This window comes from Emys orbicularis, chromosome 4, assembly GCF_028017835.1.
Source record: "Emys orbicularis isolate rEmyOrb1 chromosome 4, rEmyOrb1.hap1, whole genome shotgun sequence".
Taxonomy (NCBI): Eukaryota; Metazoa; Chordata; order Testudines; family Emydidae; genus Emys; species Emys orbicularis.
Window position 1 is genome coordinate 18,931,364 of NC_088686.1, and position 26,002 is coordinate 18,957,365.

The 26,002-nt window shown below is 43.0% G+C and overlaps 1 protein-coding gene across 1 annotated transcript in view; it reads right to left on the reverse strand.

The window, feature by feature from the left end:
- Positions 1 to 418: 418 nt before the first annotated feature.
- Positions 419 to 26,002, reverse strand: part of CEP170B (centrosomal protein 170B) — an 82,779-nt gene continuing 57,195 nt past the window's right edge. Inside the window, exons 12-18 of the mRNA XM_065402580.1 lie at positions 23,410 to 23,656; positions 17,937 to 18,096; positions 5,103 to 5,246; positions 3,485 to 3,573; positions 2,641 to 2,734; positions 1,455 to 1,506; positions 419 to 654 (exon numbers count right to left, since the gene is read on the reverse strand). Coding sequence (XP_065258652.1) covers positions 419 to 654; positions 1,455 to 1,506; positions 2,641 to 2,734; positions 3,485 to 3,573; positions 5,103 to 5,246; positions 17,937 to 18,096; positions 23,410 to 23,656 — 1,022 coding nt within the window. The remainder of the gene's footprint in view (positions 655 to 1,454; positions 1,507 to 2,640; positions 2,735 to 3,484; positions 3,574 to 5,102; positions 5,247 to 17,936; positions 18,097 to 23,409; positions 23,657 to 26,002) is intronic.

Sequence of the window (26,002 nt, forward strand, 5' to 3'; positions counted from 1 at the left end):
ACAGAGCCTTGTTACAACTGAACTACCAGTAACTGAGAATTATAAACAGGCTAATCCAAGAACACTTTAGAGCTTCGGCAGTAGCAAATGGAGGATATGCAAAGCCTGTTTTTTATGGCACATTGGAAGAATTTAAGTGAGTTGTATTGTAAAAATCAGAGTTTGCCTCTATGCTGAATATGTGCTGCTCCACAGTGCTAGTCTTGTTCAAAAGGCATACACAGACTTGCCATTCACCCACACAGCATAGTTTTTTGTGTGTTGTGTGTGTGTGTGTGTGTGTGTGTGTGTGTGTGTGTGTGTGTGTGTAATGTGTTAGCAATCTAAACAACTGCTCCATACGAACTGTCCACAACCACTCGGACACAAAACTAACGCCACAGTAAATGACAGTATGATAGCAATATAAAATATTGTATCAGATCACGTATTTCTCTCCATCTGGAATGAAATTAGCATCTTGTAGGCTAGAAGATCCACAGTTCGATTTCTGGATGTAATTTCGCATCTGTACTGGTGACAAAATCTCCAACGCGGAGCCAGAATGGTTAGCAGTCCTGACTTTAGTGGTTGTAGACTGTGTAGCAGCAGAGGACGCTTTGTTAGTAGCAACTACATCCAAGTTCCCACTGGGGTCAATGATAGCATTTATAACTGGGGAAGGAGAAAAGAAATAGAAAGATGCATATTAGCTGCACTCAGCAGCATTTCTACACAGAAACTCTCTCACCTTCAGAATTCTAGACGACTCTTGTGCCCAGTTAATCACAGTTTGTTCCCCCCTCCCCATGACTGCACTCCACCTTCTTTATAATTATCCTTGGGCCCAAGCAATTTTAATAAGCAAAAAAATAAAAACCCCTCCAAAATTGACCTTTACCATTAGGACTTGACGTTTTCTGTTTACACTGGAAAAAGAGAAACACCTGCCAAACGCCAATCACTCACCAATAAGACGTTTTTAACATTTTCTTAACTATTAAAATGAAACAAGGGTCAGGCATTCAGCTCATATTGTTATCTCTATAGCGTGGCTCCTTCCATAATGGATTCAAGTCAACACGAACACTTGCGTAAAAGTAGTACGAAAATATGGCATGACTTATTGGCTGAATAGGGCTGTCAGCCATGTGGGGGTCTGAACAACAGAAGCCTTGGCTTGTCCATCTTGTGGTCAAGTCCTAATTATTGTGAATTAACCATTTCTACAGCAATAACTACAGCATTTCAGAAGTCAGTAACTTTCTTATGTTTGCAACACAAGAACAATCCATCACTTATACGTCTTCTGTTTGTATATATTGAGGAGCAATGCATGCATAAAATGAATGAGTGCTTTACGTTTACAGAGTTTAAATTGACAAAGCAAATCACAACAAGTTACAATGGTACTTTATTTTGTACTAGTCATGTACATTTAAGAGAGAAATTGAGAACATTTTAAAATTACCAACCTTCCAGCTGTTTCTGAACTCTTCTTAGCTCCTTTAGGATAGAGCTGATTTCCTAGAAACAAATACACCAAAAAGATCAGTTAACTAACCAACCAAACATTCAGCTACTTTAGGAATCAAGCCTACATAGAATACCTTGTTATTCTACCTTTTTCTGATTAGGTAAATTCATATTTCGTTCTGAATTTTCTCAAGCTACTGTGTTACTGAGCATCAAAATAACACGCTTATCTGGGCAAACACCAGTGGGATTTGGTCTGCCATATCTGAAAAATCACTACCAAGCCACTCAGTAAAAATGTGCATTGGACTAGAATTTTTATTTGAGACTATAGCTGTTGGCCAGACATTTATGGCCCAATAATGCAAAGGGGTCTGCGAGTGCAGACACTTAGCCCCTGATCCTGTAAAGACTTATGCACATCCTTAGCTTTAAACATGAGTGGTTTCACTGAGCCCAATAATTAAGCATGTTCTTAGATCTTTGCATTGCTCCCAAGGGAGTCCTATTAATGAAAACAGGAGTCTGTGCAGGAGTACAGAGAACGTTGACTGGGGCACCAACATTTTTACCACTCTTTTGTGTAACCGTGGTAAATGAAGAGAACACGATGGTGAAAACGCCTATGCCCCATTTACGCTCGTGCTATCATCAATGGAGCTACACTGGTGGGAGACACTGAGAAGAGTGGTAGTTAGACAAGAATCTGTGTTTGTGCCTCTCTTAGCAAGACTGGGTCCTTGAAGACTAATAAAGGGGAGGCATAGGTGAAGTTGACATTAAAATAACAGTATGAGACTATATAATAGTCACACCGTAAAACAGAAGAAGGAGGAAGTTCAATATATACATTTGGACTAATAAAAATTTAGGAAATAGGCTTGGTTGGTTCTGAAGCTCACTGCTTTGGTTTCTTAATTTTTTTTTTTTTTTTTTTTTTTACTTACAATGGAAAATTCTTTTACAGTGACTATGTGTCACTTTTATGTTTACATTCAAAGTCGAGGCTGGGACTTTCAGAAGAGTCTAAAGAAGTTAGGCAACCAAATCCCATTAAAATTCAATGCAAGCCGGGCATCTAACTGCTCTGAAAATCTCAGCCTAAGTCCATAAATTGTTAGGCAAAGACTTCTCTTAAGAAATAAACAAGGTGCCAAGAAGCTTACTTAAGCACAAACACGTTACCTTGTTTGAGGTCTTTAAAATTGGCACTTCGTTTTCCGAGTTAATTTTGGCCTCCATCTCCTCCCAGGTCCTTTCAGTGTTCTGAAACACAATTCTGAAGCACACAAGATTGGACCTTTTACAAAATGCCCACCAAAAATATATCCTTTACATTTGTTTACAGTGTACAATTGACACAAAACATAGCAACAACGGGGTTCTGTAGATTAGTGATGAGATAAAGGGCCTTTCATCTCCACTTTGAATCTAGCTCACAAGCAACCAAAAGTCATTCCCCACCCGCTGCCTGTCCTAAGGCCTAGGAGCTGACAATCTTGTTCCAAGAGGGCATCACAACAAACACCATCACAATCTGCAGACACGCTGGGAGTTTTGGAATGGGGGGGGTCCATGGACTGAACGGAATAGAGAATGAGTTCCCCGTCTTCTCATAGGCGAGATTCCTCCAGGGAAGGCTAAGATGCATCAGGAAGGCAGTACAGAATAGGCATGTACTCTGAGTTGCCATCATTTGGACACTGTCCTCCATAACAAAGTTAGTTGTGCCATATACAGTGAACTTTACATTTTTATACAAACATCCTCACATTGCGTTACGAAGCTGGGTCAAGGCTTCAGTTATCTAGGGACAGACTATGCTACAGGACAAGCCTATGAAACGGAGGAGGGAAGTAAAAACCTTTTTCTATTTTTGCAGTCTGTGCTCTTCCCCTTCTGTGTACAGGCAACCACAGTTTCCAGGGATGACAATCCAGTACCTTTCATAAGTAATAAATTAATCACGCCCTTCCTTGGAACAACTCAACAGGCAAGAGAACATTCCAGATCAGAGCTAAAAGCTTACTTCATTTTTTCAGCCAGGTTTTCTGTATTTTCACGGATCGCATGGGATAATTGAGACACTGGGTTCAACATCAGGTTGTCAAAGATGACCTAAAATGTAACAGATCAGATCATATTGAAAATGTGCCCTCATAGCTACCATTTTTATATTATACTGGTTGTGTCAAAAGAGTTTGTTTCTTCAACTGGAGATGGTAGCATTTCAGTTGAGGCTTCCTGAATCTGGATCACGTTTAAAACTCAACAGGAGATGAGCGAAAAAGCAGCTTTATTGCAGTACTTCACTGAGGGGATTAGCACTAATCTGTTAAGATTTTATTTTAAAGAGTAAAGGAAGAGAGGCCTGCAGAATTGTTTTCAGTTATAAAACTGTTCAAGCGTTGTTGTTTTTTAAAAAACCAATCACTGAAGTCCTCCCATGGTTTTAAAGACAAAAACAGAAAACCCCCATTGCAAATGTTCAATGTGTTTTCATATGGTAGCTCAAAACCAAGTTACTTTCGCAGCGTTAGTCTTGGAAAAGCAATGTTACAACCTGCTGTGAAAAAAACAATATACCCAAGTCTCTTGACCATACTGTATCCATGGCCTTTTGAATGAAAGCTTTACATTCTCATTGCAATCAGCTTAACCCATCTAATAAAAAACTCACAGCACACCAGTCAGTATCCTATACGCCAGAGACTCCCAAGCCTTCTGGGGGCAATCTTTCCAGTTTACTTGGCAAGACCTCAATTGGAATAGCCAGTAGACATCACATCTTATTGTACTGCTATCCTAAAATGGAGCATTTGGGGGGATAGAATCTAGAGCTGCTCATGCTTTACTGAGGGTTAGGGTGAATACAATGAGTAGGCCATGGCAGGACACCCAAACCCAGTGCAGAAGCTCATTAGTAAGGTCTAGCTTCTGCCACCCCTGAATATTATCTTGTTCTATGAGTGGTCTTACTGGCTATGTACCAGCTGCAAAAACATGAAGTACAAATACTGACTGGAGGGCCAAGATTTTCAGAATCTAGCAGTTGTGGGTGCTGAACTTGATGCACCTTTCAAAAAAGGCCCAATTTTCAGATAGTGCTGAAAACAAGGCCTTTCTAAGAAGTTTCAGATTGGGCACCCAAAGAGTGTGGCGCTTACAATCACTAGTGACTTTTGAAAATCTTGTTCCATAGCTTCCTGGTTCCTTTTAGTAGAATTCTCAGGTTTCTATTAGTGTTTTACATCAAAAAGAGAACTCTACCCTGCATCCATTAAACCTCTACCTCGATATAACGCTGTCCTCGGGAGCCAAAAAATCTTACCGCGTTATAGGTGAAACCGCGTTATATTGAATTTGCTTTGATCCACCAGAGTGTGCAGCCCCCCCCCCCCCCCCCCCCGGAGCACTGCTTTACCGCGTTATATCCAAATTCGTGTTATATCGGGTCACGTTATATCGAGGTAGAGGTGTATAAGGGTTTTTCTAAACAGGTATTTCTATAGTTACAAAGTCAAGGACTCCTGAGCACTGGAGTTCTTTGAATTCCCTCAGCTAGCTAGTTAGGAAGTATAGACATATGGGTTGCAACTTACAGTATTATATACAAGCTTATAAAGTACAGGAGAAAAAAAACCTGCCTCCTCTCGGTTTCTTGCCCTCGTTTTTCTCGAGGGATCCTCTTCTCTATTGTCATTCATATTTTGATCAAAATCCTTGAATCCTGTTGACCCGGGAGGCACCTTCTGGTAGTTCAGACTTGCTTCTGGAATGTGCTGCACCAACTTAAAATAATAAGCAATGAGTCAGTCGCAATTATCTGTGGTGCAGATTAAAAAAAAAAAAACACAAGGCGGGCAAACGGGCCCGTTTCCAAAGGTATTACAGATTTCGAGGCAAGCCCAAGAAGAGTGCTCCACAGTTCAGGTCCTAATCAAGCAGGAATGGGTTCTGAAACAAATAATTTGGGCCCCAATCCTGCAAATATTTATATATGGGGGCTGTCCCATGATACTCAATGTAATTACTCATGTGCATGTTTGCAACACTGGTACAACAGCAAGTACTTACAAATTAAATCCCTGCCTAATATGAATTCAGGGTTGAATTCAAAAGAAAAATGATTGTTTCCAGATAAGACCCGCTCACACATGTGCATTTTATGTTTTAATATATCAAAATCTGAAAAATTAATGCAATCTTAAAGTGACATTAAAATTAAGCAAAACCAATCTCTATTAATACACGGAAAAGATGAAAAAGCAATTAAAACATGTAAATAATACTAGAAAAGATAAACACAATAAGCAAGACAACTAGGTTAAAATTGATAACACTCATTAGACAAAACATTAGGAGGATGTAAGGAAAACAACATTAAAGAGAGAGAGATACAAAACAATGGGATGAAAAGTGCACCTGAGATGGATATGCCGGCCGTAAAGATGTACGAGCAATCTGTGTTAAAACAGAAACAAATGAGATAAAGAGATCAATGCTGACCACATGACTCAGACAGTAGTTATCAAAGGAAGCACACATACAAGATAAACCATAATGGGTGGTATTCTAAAAAAAGCGCATTCCAGAGAACAATAATTAAAAACACCAACATACTTCCATGGGAAATTCCCAAACATGGACATGCATAGTGACATCTTGAGAATTTGTTCACACACCAATTCCTCAGAGATGATCTGTGACAATTCCCTGATTACATTGAAAAGAAACGAACTGCAGTAATATGGACTATCTTTAATGAAATCAGACAAGCTATGCAACAGAGATTGTGTAACTGTGAAGAGAGTGCAGTGGGCGTTTGGTGGATAGCACACAACTCTCATAAGCAAAATGAAGAGAAACTGGGGATCCTGGGGCAAGGGCTGTATACTCAAGCATTGCACAACAGAGCATGAGTTATAAACAGTCAGAAAGCAAGAGACACTGGGTTAAATACACACAACATTCAAAATGTTCAATTAGGGTGGATTATATCCACAATTCTGCCCTCTATTGTTCATTTTTTAAAATGTCCTTTCAGAACTTTGGAAACGCTTTTAGTGCATGATGCTGGGAGTGGTGGTGGAAGATTCACTAAAAATCAATGGTAACAAATGAGACATTCCTACTATGGTGTACATCCAATATTTAGGGACTTATAACCTGTGAAATACTGTCTCATGATAAACTGGCTTATACTCTCATTCACAGTTCGATCATATCCGCAAGTATTGGCCCATGTCATTCTTAATACCTTACACACATCATAACAATACTGAAGGAGACTTAAAAGTTTTTCACATATCATTAGCCCCCCTTTTTTTTTTTTAAACACAAACCTAAATTTTCAAAAGTGCCTAGTGATTCACCATGCCCCGCTGGAGACACCTTAAACTGGCCTGATTTTCAGAGGGCGGGAGCTCAGCACTTCTGAACACTAGACCCCTTTAAAAGACGTCTCAGGTTGGGCATCCAGTAACCGAGGAACTCAACATCACAAGTCACTTTTGAAAATGCAAGCCATATCGTTTGTACTCTTTGCTGTAAACTCACAGTAGTGCGCAAGCCTGCCTTTCAGGGAACTGTACAATCCACACACTATACAACATGGGGGCCACTAAAATCCTCACTAAATGTGCACGTGGAAACTTAAAAAACATCCTGGTTTAAATCCAAGCCAATCCTGTACTAGTAGAGGACAAAATATCAGGATTAAAGCACAAAAACGCAGTTTTATGGCCCCATTTTTATCTTCTAAAAGGGCACAACTCATTTTAAATTTTTAATCGAGTGTGGTAATAAAAGACATTAAAAAATCAATTTGTTTAGGGCTCCGAACTGTTGTGCCAAGTATAAGTGCAGAGTGAATATTTATGGTCATTTTTATAAACCTCTGAAAACAGCAGCATAGACTGAAAACACTGACATTGAATTGCAGTGAGGTACTTCGAATAGTATTTTGTATTCTAAAATATTTTTTTCCTCTACCAAACTCCAGGTTAGTCCCCACTGACCAAGCTTTAAAAACATCATAGAAATTGCTACTACTCTTCCTACTGTGCCTGGGGGATCAAGAACAAGTTGAGCCCTGAATTCTTCCCTTCTTAGAAAAGGAATGGATACTCAGCAATGGAAAACCAGGGCACTAGATTAGTGGTGTACAATGTTTTATATACACACCCTTAGTATAAGCCAGACAGTGCAACAAACTGCTTTGCTTATTCACATGAGTGCTCTACCTGTGTCCAGTGACCATTTATCAAACAGCCTTCTATTGAACCTAGTATAATTACAGTAGTTTGCTTATCAAACAGTGTCTGCTCCCCCACTCTGCGCCCTCACATATGCAAAATGTAATATTGTCATCATTAGCCTTCCCGCACCATCAGGAGCACAAGGCAGAAGTCTAATGGCACTAATCATCCCTATCCTGGGCTTGTTTTTCTAGATCCTCTATATTCAGAGGCAACGACGACACTTCAGGCATTATTGTGCTATGGAGTGTGCCTCTAGGTAGACCTCCCCATCTCTTGCCCTCGGGTTGCCAAAGAAATGCTCATTTGGGTAGCCTATTATCAGACATCCTTAAAAGTAAGTCCCATCTCTTCTTCCATACTCCTTGCGTTGTTGTAGGCAATTGTGCCCATTTTAGGATCTCTTCATTACTTCTTCTATAAGTCCGGCCTACTTGGAATATTCTGCACGGACTCCTGCATTGAAAGCAGTTCAGTTTGTGTTGAATGGACTTCTTATTTTCCCAAAGCTCTGTTCCATATAGGACGACACTTAGGACATTTAATATAAAGCTGTTTCATAAATGCCCACTGATTAACATTACTTGGCATCCCTCTCTCATGATCTTTGAACATCTCTTATGCGTCTTCCCTGCATTAATCTACAATAATCATTTTAGTATGGATTTAGCATATCAAGTCATTTTAATGCCTCTGTCTCTGTAGGCACATGGCTATTGATTTTAATCCAATGTCATACAGATTTTATGCACTTTTACCAATTCCCATATTGGTGCATATTTAGTGCCATTAATAACACGGTACAAGGATGCGAGCTCAGCATCTCAAGCCATTCATCATTAAAGGCTTGCCCTAACTCTCAGTGAAGTCATTAGAAAATCCCATTGATTTACTCTATTTCCCACTATTGTTAACACCAGTTTGGCTGCACCAATGTTAGTTATGTTAGGCATCCTAATACAAATGGTCCACCAGCTGCTGAGCCATTCTGTACCATCTAACTGTGTCTGAAGCAAATCTAATCAACATGATTCTTAAAATGGTGTCAGCCATTACTGGCCACACACACTGGGACTAACAGAGCTGGATGAAAGGCGGGAACATGAAAGATGAGGATTAGGGCTGTTGATTAATTGCAGTTAACTCACGCAATTAACTCCAAAAAATTAAACGCGATTAAAAAAATGAATCGCGCTTAATCACACTGTTAAACAATAGAATACCAATTGAAATGTATAAAATATTTTTCATGTTTTTCTACATTTTCAAATATATTGATTTAGATTACAACACCGAATACAAAGTGTACAGTGCTCACTTTGTATTAATTTTTATTACAAATATTTGCACTGTAAAAATGATAAACCAAAGAAAGTATTTTTCAATTCACCTCATACAAGTACTGTAATCTCTTTGTCGTGAAAGTGTAACAAAAAAAAAATTGTCATTTGTGTTACATAACTGCACTCAAAAACAAAACAATGTAAAACTTAAGAGCATACAAACTTTAGAGCATACAAACAATGTAAAATTTTAGAGCAAACAAGTCCACTCAGTCCAAGCTTGTTTACATTTACGGGAGATAATGCTGCCTGCTTCTTATTTACAATGTCATCTGAAAGCGAGAACAGGCGTTTGCATGGCACTTTTGTAGCCAATGGTGCAAGGTATTTATGTGCCAGACATGCTAAACATTTGTATACCCCTTCATGCTTTGGCCACCATACCAAAGCACATGCTTCCATGCTGATGATGCGCGTTAAAAAAATAATGCGTTAATTACATTTGTGACTGAACTCCTTGGGGTGAGAATTGCATGTCTCCTGTTCGTTTTTCCCACATTCTGCCATATATTTCATGTTATAGCAGTCTCAGATGATGACCCAGCACATGTTCGTTTTAAGAACACTTTCACAGCATATTTGACAAAACGCAAAGAAGGTACCAATGTGAGATTTCTAAAAATAGCTACAGCACTCGACCCAAGGTTTAAGAATCTGAAGTGCCATCCAACATCTGAGAGGGATGAGGTGTGGAGCATGCTTTCAGAAGTCTTAAAAGAGCAACACTCAGATGCGGAAACTACAGAACCCGAACCACCAAAAAAGAAAATCAACCTTCTGCTGCTGGCATCTGACTCAGATGATGAAAATGAACATGTGTCGTTCCGCACTGCTTTGGATCATTATGGAGCAGAACCTGTCATCAGCACGGATGCGTGTCCCCTGGAATGGTGGTTGAAGCATGAAGGGACACATGAATCTTTAGCACATCTGGCACATAAATATCTTGCGACACCGGCTACAACAGTGCCATGCAAACATCTGATCTCACTTTCAGGTGACATTGTAAACAAAAAGCGGGCAGCATTATCTCCTGCAAATTATAACCAAACTTGTTTGTCTGAGTGATTGGTTGAACAAAAAGCAGGACTGAGTGGACTTGTAGGCTCTAAAGTTTCACATTGTTTTATTTTTGAATGCAGTTATTTTTTGTACATAATTCTACATTTGTAAGTTAAACTTTCATGATAAAGAGATTGCACTACAGTACTTGTATTAGGTGAACTGAAAAATACTATTTCTTTTGTTTTTTACAGTGCAAGTATTTGTAATATATTTCAATTACAACACAGAATACAAAGTGTACAGTGCTCACTTTGTATTGTGTGTTGTAATTGAAATCAACATATTTGAAAATGTAGAAAACATCTAAAAATATGTAAATAAATGGTATTCTATTATTGTTTAACAGCACGATTAATCGTGATTAATTTTTTTAATTGCTTGACAGCCCTAGTGGGGATATATCCAAAACTCAAGACTTGGTATTAATTGGGGATTAAACTATCCAGACATCTATGGAAAAGTAATATAGCAAATCATAAAATGTCTAGTAAGATCTTAGAATGTATTGGGGACAACTTCTGGTTTCAGAAGTCTAAGGAAGTAACCAGGGAGACAGACATTTTAGCCCTGATTCTGACCAACAGGGAGGAATTGGTTGCAAATGTGAAGAATGACGGCAATGTAGGTCAAAAATTGATAGATTTAATGATTCTAAGGAAAGGAAGCAGTAAGAGCTTCAGAATAAGGACAACAGACTTCAAAAAAGCAGACGTTAACAAACTTTAACAAACTCAAAGAATTGGTAGGTAAGGTCCCATGGGAAGAAAATCTAAAGGAAACAGAGGTTAAAAGAGCTGTTCTCAAAGAGACAATATTAAAAGCACAACAGCAAACTATCTGCAGCAAGGGCGATTTAGGTTAGACATTAAGAAAAACTTTCTAACTATAAAGATAATTAAGCCCTAGAAAAGGCTTTCAAGGGAGGTTGTGGAATCCCCATCATTGGGATTTTTAATAACAGGTTAGATAAACACCTGTCAGGGATGGTCTACTCAGCTCTGCATTAGCGCAGGGGGTTGAACTAGGTGACCTCTTGAGGTACCTTCCAGCCCTACATTTTTATGATTCTATGTTTTGCAAAAAAAAAAAAGTGTCCTCTTTTTTTCATTGGGAAATTTTTCAGCCTTCTCTGCTCGCACTGTTGCTGACAGTGGTGGAAATTAAATGGCGTTAGCAATAGTGGGATGTTTTGGAAAAGATTTTTAGTGTAGACAAGGCTCCAGAGTTCGACACTCTGTCTTCTTCCAATCACTTCTTATGGCCCTCCTGGGCCCCTAAAACCTTCTAATTGAACTCACAGTACAGTTCTAAAACCATGACTAAAAACCTTGGGTCTAAGAAGACGCCTGCTAAGCACAGTCGTTCAGACACTTTGCTTCTAGATCAGTGGTCCTGAAACTTTTCCGGGTCACGTCCTCGATTATCCCTATCTGCACCGTCCCTGCCCTCCCCCCGGAGCTGGGAGCAGGGCCATGGCTCCTGGGGAGGTGTGGGAGACACGGACGGGGTAAGCGTGCTGAGGCTGGGGCCACAGCTGGGGCCAGGTCTGGGGCCGGGAAGGGAGCCAAGGCTGGGAGTGGGGCCGGGGCCGGGGCCAGGTGCGGAGCTGCGGCTGGGCCACAGTCGTGGGCCAAGGCTGGGGGCGGGGCCAGGGCCACGGCTAGGGGCGGGGCCAGAACAGAGCTGGGAGCCCAGCAGGGCTGGATGGTGCTCCCTCCCCGCAGACCCTGCCACACCCCCTCCGAATGTCCCTCTGTGCCTCCTGAGAGGGGTGCACTCCACAGTTTGGGGACATAAGAACACAAGAATGGCCCTACTTGGTCAGACCAAAGGTCCATCAAGCCCAGTATCCTGTCTTCCGACAGTGGCCTGTGCCAGGTTCCCCAGAGGGAATGAACAGAACAAGTAATCATCAAGTGATCCATCCCCTGCCGCTCATTCTCAGCTTCTGGCAAACAGAGGCTAGGGACACCATTCCTGCCCATCCTGGCTAATAGCCATTGATGGACCTATCCTCCATGAATTTATCAAGTTCTTTTTTGAACCCTGTTATGGTCCTGGCCTTCACAACATCCTCTGGCAAGGAGTTCCACAGTTTGTGTGTTGTGTGAAGAAATACTTCCTTTTATTTGTTTTAAACCTGCTGCCTATTAATTTCATTTGGTGACCCCTAGTTCTTGTGTTATGAGAAGTAGTAAACAACACTTCCTTATCTACTTTCTCTACACCAGTCATAATTTTATAGACCTCAATCATATTTCCCCTTAGCCGTCTCTTTTCCAAGCTGAAACGTCCCAGTCTTATTAATCTCTCCTCATACGCAAGCCGTTCCATACCCCTAATAATTTTGTTGCCCTTTTCTGAACCTTTTCCAATTCCAATATATCTTTTTTGAGATGGGGCGACCACATCTGCACACAGTATTCAAGGTGCGGGTGTACCATGGATTTATATAGAAGCAACATGATATTTTCTGTCCTATTATCTATCCCTTTCTTAATTATTTGCAGCATTCTGTTCGCTTTTTTGACTGCCGCTGCACATGCAGTGGATGTTTTCAGAGAACTATCCACAATGACCCCAAGATCTCTTTCTTGGGTGGTAAGAGCTAATTTAGACCCCATAATTTTATATGTATAGTTGGGATCATGCTTTCCAATGTGCATTACTTTGCATTTATCAACATTAAATTTCATCTGCCATTTTGTTGCCCAGTCACCCAGTTTTGAGAGATCCTTTTGTAGCTCTTCGCATTTTGCCTGGGTCTTAACTATCTTTAGTAATTTTGTATCATCTGCAAATTTTGCCACCGCACTCTACCCCTTTTTCCAGATCATTTATGAGTATGTTGAATAGGACTGGTCCCAGAACAGACCCCTAGGGGACACCACTATTTATCTCTCTCCATTCTGAAAACTGACCATTTATACCTACCCTTTGTTTCCTATCTTTTAACCAGTTACCAGTCCATGAGAGCAACTTCCCTCTTATCCCGTGGCAGCTTACTTTGCTTCAGAACCTTTGTTGAGGGACCTTGTCAAAGACTTTCTGAAAATCTAAGTACACTATAGCCACTGGATCCCCTTGGTCCACATGCTTGTTGATCCCCCTCAAAGAATTCTAGTAGATTGGTGAGGCATGATTTCCCTTTACTAAAACCATGTTGACTCTTCCTCAACAAATTACATTCATCTATATGTCTGACAATATTGTTCTTTATTATAGTTTCAACCAGTGTGCCCGGTACTGAAGTCAGGCTTACACGCCTGTAATTGCCGGGATCACCTCTGGAGCCCTTTTTAAAAATTGGCGTCACATTAGCTATCCTCCAGTCATCTGGTACACAAGCGGATTTAAATGATAGGTTACAGACTACAGTTAGTAGTTCTGCAATTTCACATTTGAGTTCCTTCAGAACTCTTGGTGAATACCATCTGGTCCTGGTGACTTATTGCTGTTTAATTTATTAATTTGTTCCAAAACCTCCTCTAATGATATCTCAATCTGGGACAGTTCCTCAGATCTGTCACCTAAAAAGAATGGCTCAGGTTTGGGAATCTCACTCACATCCTCAGCCATGAAGACCAATGCAAAGAATTCATTTAGTTTCTCCGCAATGGCCTTATCGTCCTTGAGTGCTCCTTTAGCACTCAAGCCAGGTTAGCTTGTTTAGCAGCCTTTCTGCTTCTGATGTACTTAAAAAAAAATTGCTATTACTTTTTGAGTCTTTGGCTAACTGTTCCTCAAATTCTTTTTTGGCCTTCCTAATTGTATTTTTACACTTCATTTGCCAGTGTTTATGCTCCTTTCTATTTTCCTCACTAGGATTTAACTTCCACTTTTTAAAGGATGCCTTTTTGCCTCTCACTGCCTCTTTTTCTTTGCTGTTTAGCCATGGTGGCTCTTTTTTGGTTCCCTTACTATGTTTTTTAATTTGGGGTATACATTTAAGTTGAGCCTCTATTATGGTGTCTTTAAAAAGTTTCCACGCAGCTTTCAGAGATTTCACTTTTGGCACTGTACCCTTTAATTTCTGTTTAACTAACCTCCTCATTTTTGCATAGTTCCCCTTTCTGAAATTAAATGCTACAGTGTTGGGCCGCCATAGGAATATTACATTTAATTATATTATGGTCACTATTACCAAGCGGTCCAGCTATATTCACCTCTTGGACCAGATCCTGTGCTCCACTTAGGACTAAATCAAGAATTGCCTCTCCTCTTGTGGGTTACAGGACTAGCTGCTCCAAGAAGCAGTCATTTAAGGTGTCAAGAAACTTTATCTCTGCATCCCGTCCTGAGGTGACATGTACCCAGTCAATATGGGGATAACTGAAATTCCCCATTATTATTATTGAGTTTTTTATTTTAATAGCCTCTCTAATCTCCCTGAGCATTTCACAGTCACTATCACTATCCTGGTCAGGTGGTCAGTAATATAGTCCTACCGCTATATTCTTATTAGAGCATGGAACACTTTGATTAATTTATGATTTTTACTTCATTTGATTCTACCCTTTCTTTCACGTATGATGCCACTCCCCCACCAGCACGACCTGTTCTGTCCTTCCGATATATTTTGTACCCTGGTATTACTGTATTCCATTGATTATCCTCATTCCACCAAGTTTCTGTGATGCCTATTATACCAATATCCTCATTTAATACGAGGCTCTCTAGTTCACCCATTTTATTATTTAGACTTCTAGCATTTGTATATAAGCACTTTAAAAACTTGTCTCCTTTTAGCTGTCTGCCATTACACGATGTAATTGAATGGGACTCTTTTTTGACTGTTTCTGATAAGACCCTGCCTGTATTTTATTATTTTCCATCCTCTTGTCCTCACTAGGACATTGAGATTCTCTATTAATAGATCCTCCCCTAAGGGATGTCCAAACCATGTGCTCCTCCACACCTGCCGGCTTTCCTCCAGCCCTTAGTTTAAAAACTGCTCTACGACCTTTTTAATGTTAAGTGCCAAGCAATCTGGTTCCATTTTTGGTTTATAGGGGGAGCCTATACAGGAGCCCATCCTTCCTGTATAGGCTCCCCCTAAAGTTTCCCCAGTTCCTAACAAATCTAAACCCCTCCTCCTTACACCATTGTCTCATCCACACATTGAGACTCTGCAGTTCTGCCTGTCTAACTGGCCCTGCGCGTGAAACTGGGAGCATCTCAGAGAAGGCTACCATGAAGGTCCTGGACTTCAATCTCTTACCTAGCAGCCTAAATTTGGCCTCCAGGACCTCTCTCCTATCCTTCCCTATGTCATTGGTACCTACATGTACCACGACCACCGGCTTCCCCCCAGCACTACACTATAAGTCTATCTAGATGTCTCAAGAGATCCGCAACCTTCGCACCAGGCAGGCAAGTCACCATGCGGTTCTCCCAGTCATCGCAAACCCAGCTATCTACGTTTCTAATGATCGAATCCCCCATTACTAATACAAAGCCCATTCACAGTCTCTGAGGGCCAGGAGCTCCTTGCACCAAATGCACACTTACACCACCTGCCCATAGGGCAGGTAATCATACATGCTGCATTGGGTGCAATAAACTGGGTAGCCCCCACTCTGTTGCTGGACTTCTGCCTGCATTCTCTTTTTAGTCCTGCAGCTGGTTCCTTTGTTGTTGTTTTGTTTATATCAAGGGGGTGTTTTTGGCTTTTAAGTTTAAAGAATGTTGAGTTCTAGCCCCTGCTCACACTCCCCCGTAAACTCCCTCGCAAAAATCCCCTGTTCGCTAGCTCCTCTGGTCGCTTAGGAGCGGGCTTTTTAAAGCCCTGGTCTCCCTGAGTAGCCCCACCTCCTGGTTAAGGGTTGATGGGTGCTAAAAGGCTTAGGGATCAAAGCCTCGTTAAGAAGCTCTCAGCCTTGCCTAGCAGGTCTCTAGGCTCAGCATACACACGGTCCCCCAAACAAACAAACAAACACACAAACAAACAGAGCACACGGTATATTCCAGTCAAGCAGCAAGCACACCACAAACACAGATACACACACACTACAGGCAACAAACTTACCCCAAGGGTCATGTAATCGCTCCTCCTTCACCTGGAGAACTCCCTCGCAAAAATCCCGTTCGCTAGCTCCTCTGGTCGCTTAGGAGCAGGCTTTTTAAAGCCCTGGTCTCCCTAAGTAGCCCCGAGTAACCCCACCCCCTGGTTAAAGGTTGATGGGTGCTAAAAGGCTTAGGGATCACAGCCTCGTTAAGAAGCTCTCAGCCTTGCCTAGCAGGCCGTTAGGCTCAGCACACGCACGGTCAGCACACGTCCCCCAAACAAACATTCCTCTCCCAAGTCCCTCGTATTTCACCAAGATAGGAAGCAGTCTTCTACAACAGGGAATTTGTCTTTCTAGCATGTCTACAAAGTGCCACGCTCCCAATGGCACTATATATATAGAAATAAGTATGTTTCTCTGCGATTTCTGTTAACAGGCATTAAAAGAAAGTCATTGGAAGCTGGGAAGTAAAGGGTAAATTTGTTATCTAGCTGCTCAAAATAGCCGTTTTGCAGGTGTGGCACTTGGATTCAAGGAAAGCAATAAAAGAATCTTTATCATCTCACTGCCTGAAGCTATTGTGAAGCAACTGTACTTTGCACAATAGAAACACAAGTTTCTATTGTCTACAGTTGGAAAATACCATTTTCTGACAGGGGTGCAGGTGTATCTGGTTTAACTGCAAGTGAAAAGCAGGATAAACCATGTTCAGTATTATTTCAGGAACTCTGTTAAAACTCCATTCCGAGGCTCCAGGAATAAGAACAATGGGGCCCCCTTTGGGGCCTTTAGATCCTAACCTAACTCAAATAATACATAAGGATCATTAACTTTTCCCATATCTTTGGATCTATTTTATAGTATGCATAAAATCATATCACTGTACAGCAAGTGGAGACTCACAGACAGGTGATATCAAAGGCCCTGTGAGTTACTTCACTTGGGGAGGACAGGAGAAGCCAATCTGAAGGGGAACATCTAAAGCTAATGTGATGGGTCCTACCAACAGCCAGGCAGGGAAGGAGTTAAGTCCCTTCAAAGGGAACAAACTAGAGGGCCAGACTTGCCCTACAGAATCTGCTCCGCTCAGCTGCTGGCTGGAAAGAGAGGAGTCCTACGTGGGCTCATCTATGTGAACGTAGCAAACATCTGCAAACCCTTTGAGAGCCTTGGAGGAGGGGTGCTGTAGAAGTGCAAAATAAGGTGTGCGACATGTGGCCAGAGTGCCCACAGCCAATGTCCTTGCTTTAAAATATAAAGGGTGGAAGAATTCCTTCTCTCTCCTCAACACTCCAGGGCCCGGCGATGTCACAGAGCCAGGAGACCCCTGAGTTAAGCCCACACCAAGCAGCATATAAACTATGGGAAACTGATTTCCCCATGAAGACTATACTTCTCCTAATCCAGGGAGACTCCCTGAGCAGGAGGTATCAATTCCTAGGGGAGTTGACTATTTTACCCTCACCATAGAGCTCTACTGCCTGCTGAAGACTCTAAATAAAATGACTTATTCCCCACCCTCCGGCTGAGCAAGCCTGCTACCATCTGGCAAGGGAAAACTCCTCCCTTTGAACCAAGCTGAGGAAAGTCTTGGTCCCACCTCGGTGTAAGCTGGCCAGAGCAGGGGCCACCATGACTAACAAAAACTGTGTGCACTACAGAGACAGTGCTCCTTTGTTTGCATTCCCCGCCCCTCCTGGTAGTAACCGGAGACTGGCGCTGCTGCCCTCCCCTTGCCACGGATGGATAGATGAACACTTGCTTCAGTTTTGTGGCCCAGATTTTTGCCGCGACAGCAATCTTACCTCTTCCCTTGCTGATATGGTAGAAGCAGGGGTGTTGGGTACGGAACTGAGGGAGGTGCTTGGTCCGGTTCCTGACGAACTCTGGGAATCCCCATCGCCTGCGACATCATGAATCTCTCGAGCAAGGATGGCTACATCTTTCACCAAGGTTTGGCTTAATCTAGAGCACACAGCACAGCACAAGGCAGATCCATTAGACCTCACTGCATCTGACAATAAACCTCACACTGATCCTTAAAAGGCTGTTAAAAGTCCCTTGAATGTAATAGCAGGTAGAGCCCTGACTGGGACTATTCTTTAATCCTGCTCCCGCTATTATGGCAGCGGGCATGGCGGGACCCCAGTCCTGCTGCAGGTAATCCCGTGCAGGGCTCTAATGGCAGGTGTCATTGTCCCATGGCCACAAAGGAGTCTTTATTGGGCCAGATGCACTAAAGCTGTATGAATTACACCTCTCTGCAGAGGCTGTAGAAGCCCTGGGGAATTCAGCCTGAGGGAGAACAGCCACTGCTGCTTTGGGTATCCCAGGGAACTCTGCCATCAAGAGTTGCTAAGAGACGGTGCTGATTTAATCCGCACCCCTGCACATCACACTCCGTCCTCACACTGGACTCCTATGCCTCTAAACTCTGATAAAAGGAAGTTTGCAATCGCTTTACATCAGCGCAACCACCTCTTCTGCTGCACTTTACAACGCCAGGGACCTGGGCTGTGGTTTTCACCGGCAGACGCTCATATAAACCTGGGTTGAATCTGGTCCATTTTCTTTACAGTGGAGCCGGAGGGGTTTCAAAAATTGTGATGTTTTAATCAGAGGCTGATTCTATTGGTTCTACCATAACATCAGGAAATGTTATATTATATAGGCAACCCAAAAACAAATTTGTTTGTTTTTAAAAGAAAAATTTTCTTTAGACCTCAAATTTTAAAATTTCTTTCCCTTAAAAACCACACATAAAAAAGGACATTTACAAAACCTAACATGAAAATAAATATTTTCATGGATGCTTTTCAGATGTTAATGATTTTTTTAAATTTTATTTTGACATTCCCTTGCTGCATAGGAAACTCAGTCTCCCGGATACTGTGGTAATGAGAATCCAAAGAACCTAAGTAGATAAACAATATTGTTCTTAGGTATGAAAACAGCAAAAGTGAAACTGACCAGTTCAGTTTCACTGACCAACCCAAATGAGATGCAAAAATGAAAAGGCTTGAAAAAGTAAGCACCCAGATTGAAATACTTTAAAGGGATCTAATACCTAAGCCCCTTTAAGGAATCAAGTTAAAACCAAAAAATTCAGGTACCCAAACTAACTAGTCACTTTTTAAAAATCTTGGTCTAGTTTTAAAAAAAGGCTGATGTGATTTCTTTAAAGCTGTCTCCCAGCCAGCTAGCGTTGCTTTTATGTATTTCTTTTACTGGAGTAATCAAGTAATTTATTAAACCATGAGGTCACCAAAATATTTTGAAGTGATTTCCTCAGAAACAAGATGTATAGTTGAACTAATGAAATAATATTTAGATCTGCATGTCTCATGCACCATCTACACTTGTCTGTTTCAGATACTGTTGTCACAGACTTCATCAATTATGTGATTATCCTCTTTGTAAACAAGTGGAATTTTCTCCTTTAACTCTCACTTACTATTCTAAACCACGCCCAGTTAATTCGGGAGCAGAAGCAGAAGCGGAAAAATCAGAGCAGCAATTATGAACCAGACTACTTGACCGAGTTCTGCAGAGTGCTCAGTGTACAATGCTAGACAAATCTGATGTAACCATTTATTTATAGCTTTTGCAATCTAAAGTGCTCTCTCTTTTAGGGAATCCTCCTATGAAGCAAAGTCGATAATTGTTTCTACTTTGATTGGATGTTTTAACCTTTACATTGGAACATTTGTAAAAGAAAAAACCTTTAGAAAATCCATACTGTGGACAATGTGGAAAGACTGACTGATTGTAGATAAGAGTTGGCTTCTTAAACTGACAGTATGTAAAGAATGGCAGGCACTACAGAATTCCTATACTCAAGAAAACTAGTATTTCTTTACTATCCAACTGTGCTGTTTTACACACGCCACCACTTTAAAAACCGATGCACTTCCACAAAGCCAACAGCCAGATGCTTCCAAACAGCCAGAATAACCCATTATATAACAGACATTCTGGCGAGAGAACCTACTCCACATGAGCTCATCAGTGGCTTCAAAGCCTGTTTATTGACATTCAATTTTGAAGGGCAAGGACTATCCTTTAGTGGTTAGAGCACAGGCCTGAGAGTGAGGATTCCAAGGTTCTATTCCCCATGTGCCATGGGCTGCGTGACTGGGGGGCAAATCACAGCCTCCCTGTACCTCGGCAGGCCTTCAAAGGAAGGGGACAATCCCCACCTGCCTACCTTACTTGTGCTGTGAGGCTTAATCAATCACTTCAAACCAGATTTTTTAATTTTCAGGTGTGAAGGGGGGAAAATATTAGCAGGGCAAAAATCAGATGAGTAGCTGCTGGCAGAGAGGTCAGGTTGGTAGCTGGAGATGGGAGACTCTAGTGGGAGAGAAGGTAAAGTGCCAGAGAGACAGGGAGCTAGCTGGACAGCTTTGCAGTTGGAAAGTAGGTAGCAGGGTGAGTGCCTGATGCTGGAAACAGGCAAGGTACAGCCCACCAGGGGAGGGGCAGTAGAGCTGCCAGGTAGTTGCTGGAAAATGTCCAGATGGTAGGCGCTGCTAAGATACCGTGGCAAGGGCAGGTGCTGAGAGCCTGCCAGAGGGCAGGTGCTCTCATGATGCTGGTGCTGGGCTCCGGGAGAGCTGTAAACCTTTGTGTAGGGCAGCGGTTCTCAAACTTTAGCAACCTGAGGATCCCCATTTTGATTTTAAAATTTTCAGGGACCCCCCAAGCCACCCTGCTCAGCAAGGCCGTCCCTAAGGGGGTGCAGGCCCAGGGACAAATCAGCATAGGCGTGGGAACTACGGGTACGGGGGGTGTTGCAGCGCACCCAGGGGCCCGGCTGCCGGCCCTGTGCACCCAGAGTCCCAGCTGCCAGCCCCACGCCTGGGGCTTTTCTCCCAGCCTCAGCTGGGGGAGGGGGGTGGACAGGGGTGAGGGCGCTGGCTTTCAGCAACCCCACTATTAAAAATGTTCCAGTGCCACTGCAAATCAACCCCCGCCAGTTTGAGGCAGAAGGTCTGCATTGGTGGCTGGGCCGGCGGGATGGATCCAGCCTGGTGCGGGGCCGCCTGCTGCTGCTGGCAGTTGCCGGCAGCTATCGTGGGGCTATTGTTGGCTGTAGTGCCACGGCAGCTCAGGGCTCCGGCCAGGGGACTCGCTGCACCGGGTCTTCCGGGACCGACCGCTCCGGCCAATCGCACTGGCCTGGAGCAGTTGCCCCAATTCACCCTGCCCAAGGGATGGCTCTGCCGCTCAGCCCCAGGCCCCGCCTCTACTCCACCGCTTCCCCCAATGCCCCACCCCCACCTCACCTCTTCCTGGCCCCTGCGGGAGGGGGTGCGGGCTCTGGGCTGGGGGTTGGGGTGCGAGAGGGCGTGAGAGGTGCAGGCTCCAGCTGGGCAGCATTTACCTTGGGCGGCTCACGAAAGCAACCAGGAATTCCTCTGGCAGCGGCTCCTAGGCGAGGGGGCCGGGGAGTCTCCGTGTGCTGCCCCAGCCTACAGGCACCACCCCCGCAGCTCCCATTGGCCTCAGTTCCTGGCCAATGGGAGCTGCAGAGTTGGCGCTCGGGGCAGGGGCAACGCGCGGAGACCCCCTGCCCCCTCCAAGGGCCACAGGGATGTGCCGGCTGCTTCCGGGAGCAGCGCAGAGCCAGGGCAGGCAGGGAGCCTGCCTTAGCCCTGCTATGCCACTGGACTTTTAGCGCTTAAAATCTCCCGGTTCGGCGTTAGTAGCCTCCAGGAGATAGAGCCCGATTCTGGGAGACTCCCGGCGAAACTGGGAGGATTGGCAACCCTATCTGATCAGCGGGGCCGGCGGCCCCAGACATCATTCCGTCCCCTCCCCCGAGCGTGCCCCGTCCCCACTCCGCTCCATCCACACCAGCGCCTCCAGCATGCCGGGGAACATCCCTGAGAGGGAGGGGGAAGAGTTGAGTGAGGGAGGGGGAGGAGTTGATCATTGGGGCGCGCGGACCCCTGGGGGTCCCCTCGGGGACTCCCAGGGGTCCACAAACCCCAGTTTGAGAAACGTTGGGGCAAGGGGGTTCATACTATGTCACAGTGCAGAACGTATCTTAGTAAGGGAATTTCCCGGTTGCTTTGTTAACCTTACAACTCAATTGCACTGCCACCCCCCCTTCCATTAACACTTCCCCCGCACCTCTGAAGTGCAAACATGTGACAACCCAAAGGCAACTACAGCGACTGGTAACAGGGAAAGAGTATTTATGTATTTGTTGCCCTCTAACTATAAGTAACTGTCTCTTAATAAAAGGAAATCACGCTGCTGGCTCCCACTCTTTCCTGACGAACTTCCAATCTAAACAGACAGGTCAGAGAACAGGTGGAAGGAATGAAGTGGTATTAGCCCCATTTTACAGATGGGGAATTGAGGCACAGCGAGATTAAGTGACTTGGTCAAGGTCACACAAAAAGTCTGTGGCAGAGCCAGAAACTGAATTCAGATCTCCTGGTTTTCAGTCCAGTGCCTTAACTACCAGGGCACCCTTTCCTTCCCTCTGCTCCATCATTCCTCAAATCACTCCTTCAAATGCCCACTGCCCTTTAAACATGAAGTTTTCTTAAAGACAAATGTGCTTCTGCATAGATACAATTCATCACAGCACATCTGTCAGTGCAGCTGTCATAGTTATCACCACTCCTGTATTTTCCTCCCTGACCCCATATGGCCCAATCATTTAAACTAACAGTAACATAAAATAAACTCACAGGCTGGGTCACAGAGAAGTTTTATGACCTAGTTATAAACCCCTATGAGCCAGGGAGTTACAGGAGTGCAAATGGGACCGCTAAAGTAAACAGGAGGGTATAGACAAGCATGTATTTTAGATTTGCTGCTAGAGCAGGAACAGAAGCAGCCAAAACACAATGGGTCCTCACTAAAGACAATAGAAAATGGGAGCTGGATCAGGCCCTAAAACCAGAACTGTGTTTAACTGGCGGAGGGGGAGAATGAACGGATTAAGCAAAAGGAGTGATAGAATTTCAGTTGAAGGAGTAAACATACAACCAGCTCATGTCATTATATAACGCAAGGATCCTCCAAGTAAGGAGGAAAGGACTATGCATGTCACTAACACTTGGCAGCATGACAGGCTGTACTGTGTCACTCCACAGCTCACTGGTGCCCCTAGAGAGTATACTTTATTTTCTAACTACATTCTCTTACAATGCTGGATTCTCTCTCCCCAGGCTCCCTCCTTCCAGCTTGGTTTGAACTCTGAGGTAACGCAGGAGATCAGTTTTCCTAGAACGGCTTGGCACTATGATTCCAGCTCACCTGGCTATCTCGGCTATCTCGGCTGTTTGTGCGCTGAAGTGGAAGGGGTCAGGTTCATCGTAGTCTTCGTCATCGTCCGTTTCTCTCCCGCTGTGCTTCTGGCGGCTCAGCCCAGAACTGTGCGGCCTAGCGGTCTGTGTGGCTGTTGAAGTATGGGAGCGTTTGTGTTTAGGGGAGCTGTGATTTGAGCCATACTCCTCCTCTGAAGTAGAAGTGTAATCTGAACCCTGCTGTCTCCGCCTTGAAGCTTACAAAAAATGAATTGGTTTCAGATGAAGAAGAAGAGAAGAGATTTCAGTCTAACTACAGCGGGCAAAACAAGGAGTAGTACAAACTAGCCCACAAACACAAAGAAAGGCCTGGAGAGTTTCTGTGCATCTTTTCAGTTAAAGGAAACTTTGGTAGAGCTTATTTAAAAACGGCTCACTATTTTAATGGATCTGCCACAAGTTATATGAATTTGAAGTTATAAATTCCAGTGGAAAAGCATATTGACTGTATTATCAACTAAACATACTCTATTATTGTCAGACTTGATTTTCCATACACAGAAGCCCCATCTATAAGTAATACACAAGTTAGATTCCTAGAAGTCCCCAGGGCCCAATTTTCAAGTGTGCCAAGCATCTTAAAGGTGAGCTGGAAGTAAAAAAAAAAAAAAAAAAAAAAAAAAAAAAAAAAAGGGGGCGGGGGGGGGAGGAATTAAATGAAGCATAGATTTTCATGCTCCGTTTTATTTGTGAAAATCTGCATTCCCTTTTAACAGGATTTCAAACGCCTCAGAAAAGTATTCAAATGAGTACTTAGGGCTTGCTCCAAAGTCTCCTAAAGTCAATGAGAGTCTTTTCCTTCATTTCCCTGGGCTCTAAAGCAGGTCCTTAAGCACTTAGATACCCATTTTTAGGCATCTACGTATCAACATTAGGCCAACTCGGTGCCTACATTTGAAACTTGGGCTCCCAATATTTGTTTGTTTAATATCCCATTATATTACTTAATAATTAATAGTTTCACCTCTTATGTTCTGCCATGATAATCTATAGAAGACAGAATTAGCCACTTAATTTAAAACTAAAGTATGACCTGAATACACTTAAAAGCTTCACTGTGTTACCAAGGTTATCACAATACTAAACCACAACAATCAAATAAAGCCAATGACAAAAGTAATGGACATAGGTGGTATCAGACAAATGAAAATATTGCATTTGGCATATAAAATGTGGAGAGCAATTGTCTATAGACATGCAGTTACCCCTTAACTATGAACAGAACACTCCTAGACACATTACTAGCTTGGTTACAACTTTCTAAGAGCCTTGGCTCATGATAAAGTTACCAGAAAAATGAATCTGTTCGTAATTCAGCTGAGAGAGTGTTTAAAAAAAAAACCTAAAAAGCCATTCAACTTTCAGAATCAAGAGGTTACTCTTGCATTCAGTGGACATTTCAAAATTAAGGGCTTGATCCACCACTCACCTCGGCTAGTGTAAATCAGAATTAAGTCCACTGAAGCCAATGACATCACGCTGCATAAATCCAGCATAAGTGAGTCAAATCTGGCCCCGAGCTTTCAAAACATTCTGATAATATCGTGACATCTCAGTACAATTGCTTAAGGGTACGTCCCGGATCGGCGGGTAATAATCGATCTATCGGGGATCGATTTATCGCGTCTCATCTAGACGCGATAAATCGATCCACGAACGCGCTCCCCGTCGACTCCGGAACTCCACCAGGGCGAGAGGTGGAAGCGGAGTCGACGGGGGGAGCCGCAGCCATCAATCCCGCGCCATGAGGATGCGAGGTAAGTCGATCTAAGATACGTCGACTTCAGCTATGCTATTCTCGTAGCTGAAGTTGCGTATCTTAGACTGACACACACACACACACACAGTGTAGACCAGCCCTAAGATAGCCTGACAACATCCTGGCATCTCATGTCCCATGGCCATGTATTCATTCTGTTTCTCTATTGGTAGGATTACGTTTTCACTGGTATGGATGGAGGTAATGGCTCTTAGCTAACTATTTTAAGAAATCCTTGAATAAGGCAGCCAGATCTACCTCACTGCTCTCTTCCAGTCCTCACATCACCCAGAATCTCTGGTTCCAGTGTCAAAGCACATCACTTTCAAATTGTTACTGTATCATGTTAAAAAACGCCTTGATACCACAGTGAAACATTTAAGCTTATTCAAGTTTATTTTTTGCTCTTATAAGGGGGTACTAGCTGTTTGTTCATTAGTACAGGAACACGTATCAAACACTATCTACAGTACGACAAAGCATATTAAAGTACCCCAGTCTATGTAGAACTTGTGCAAGGTCCAGAATTCTATCAAGGAATTAGAAGATTAGTATTTTAATAGAAAATGATTTAACAGAAAGAATTATAATTCTCTGCTGTAATTCTACACAAGAAATATGTTAGTGTGTTGTAACAAAGTACTGGAAGCCAAAAACCAATTCATTTAGAACAAGAACTGGGCATGAATTTGTTTTAACATTCAAAGTCTGTGGTCCAGTGTAGGGGAAGCACCTATCTGGAAAACTCTGAAATGTAAGGCTGGAAGGGACCTCAAGAGGTCAT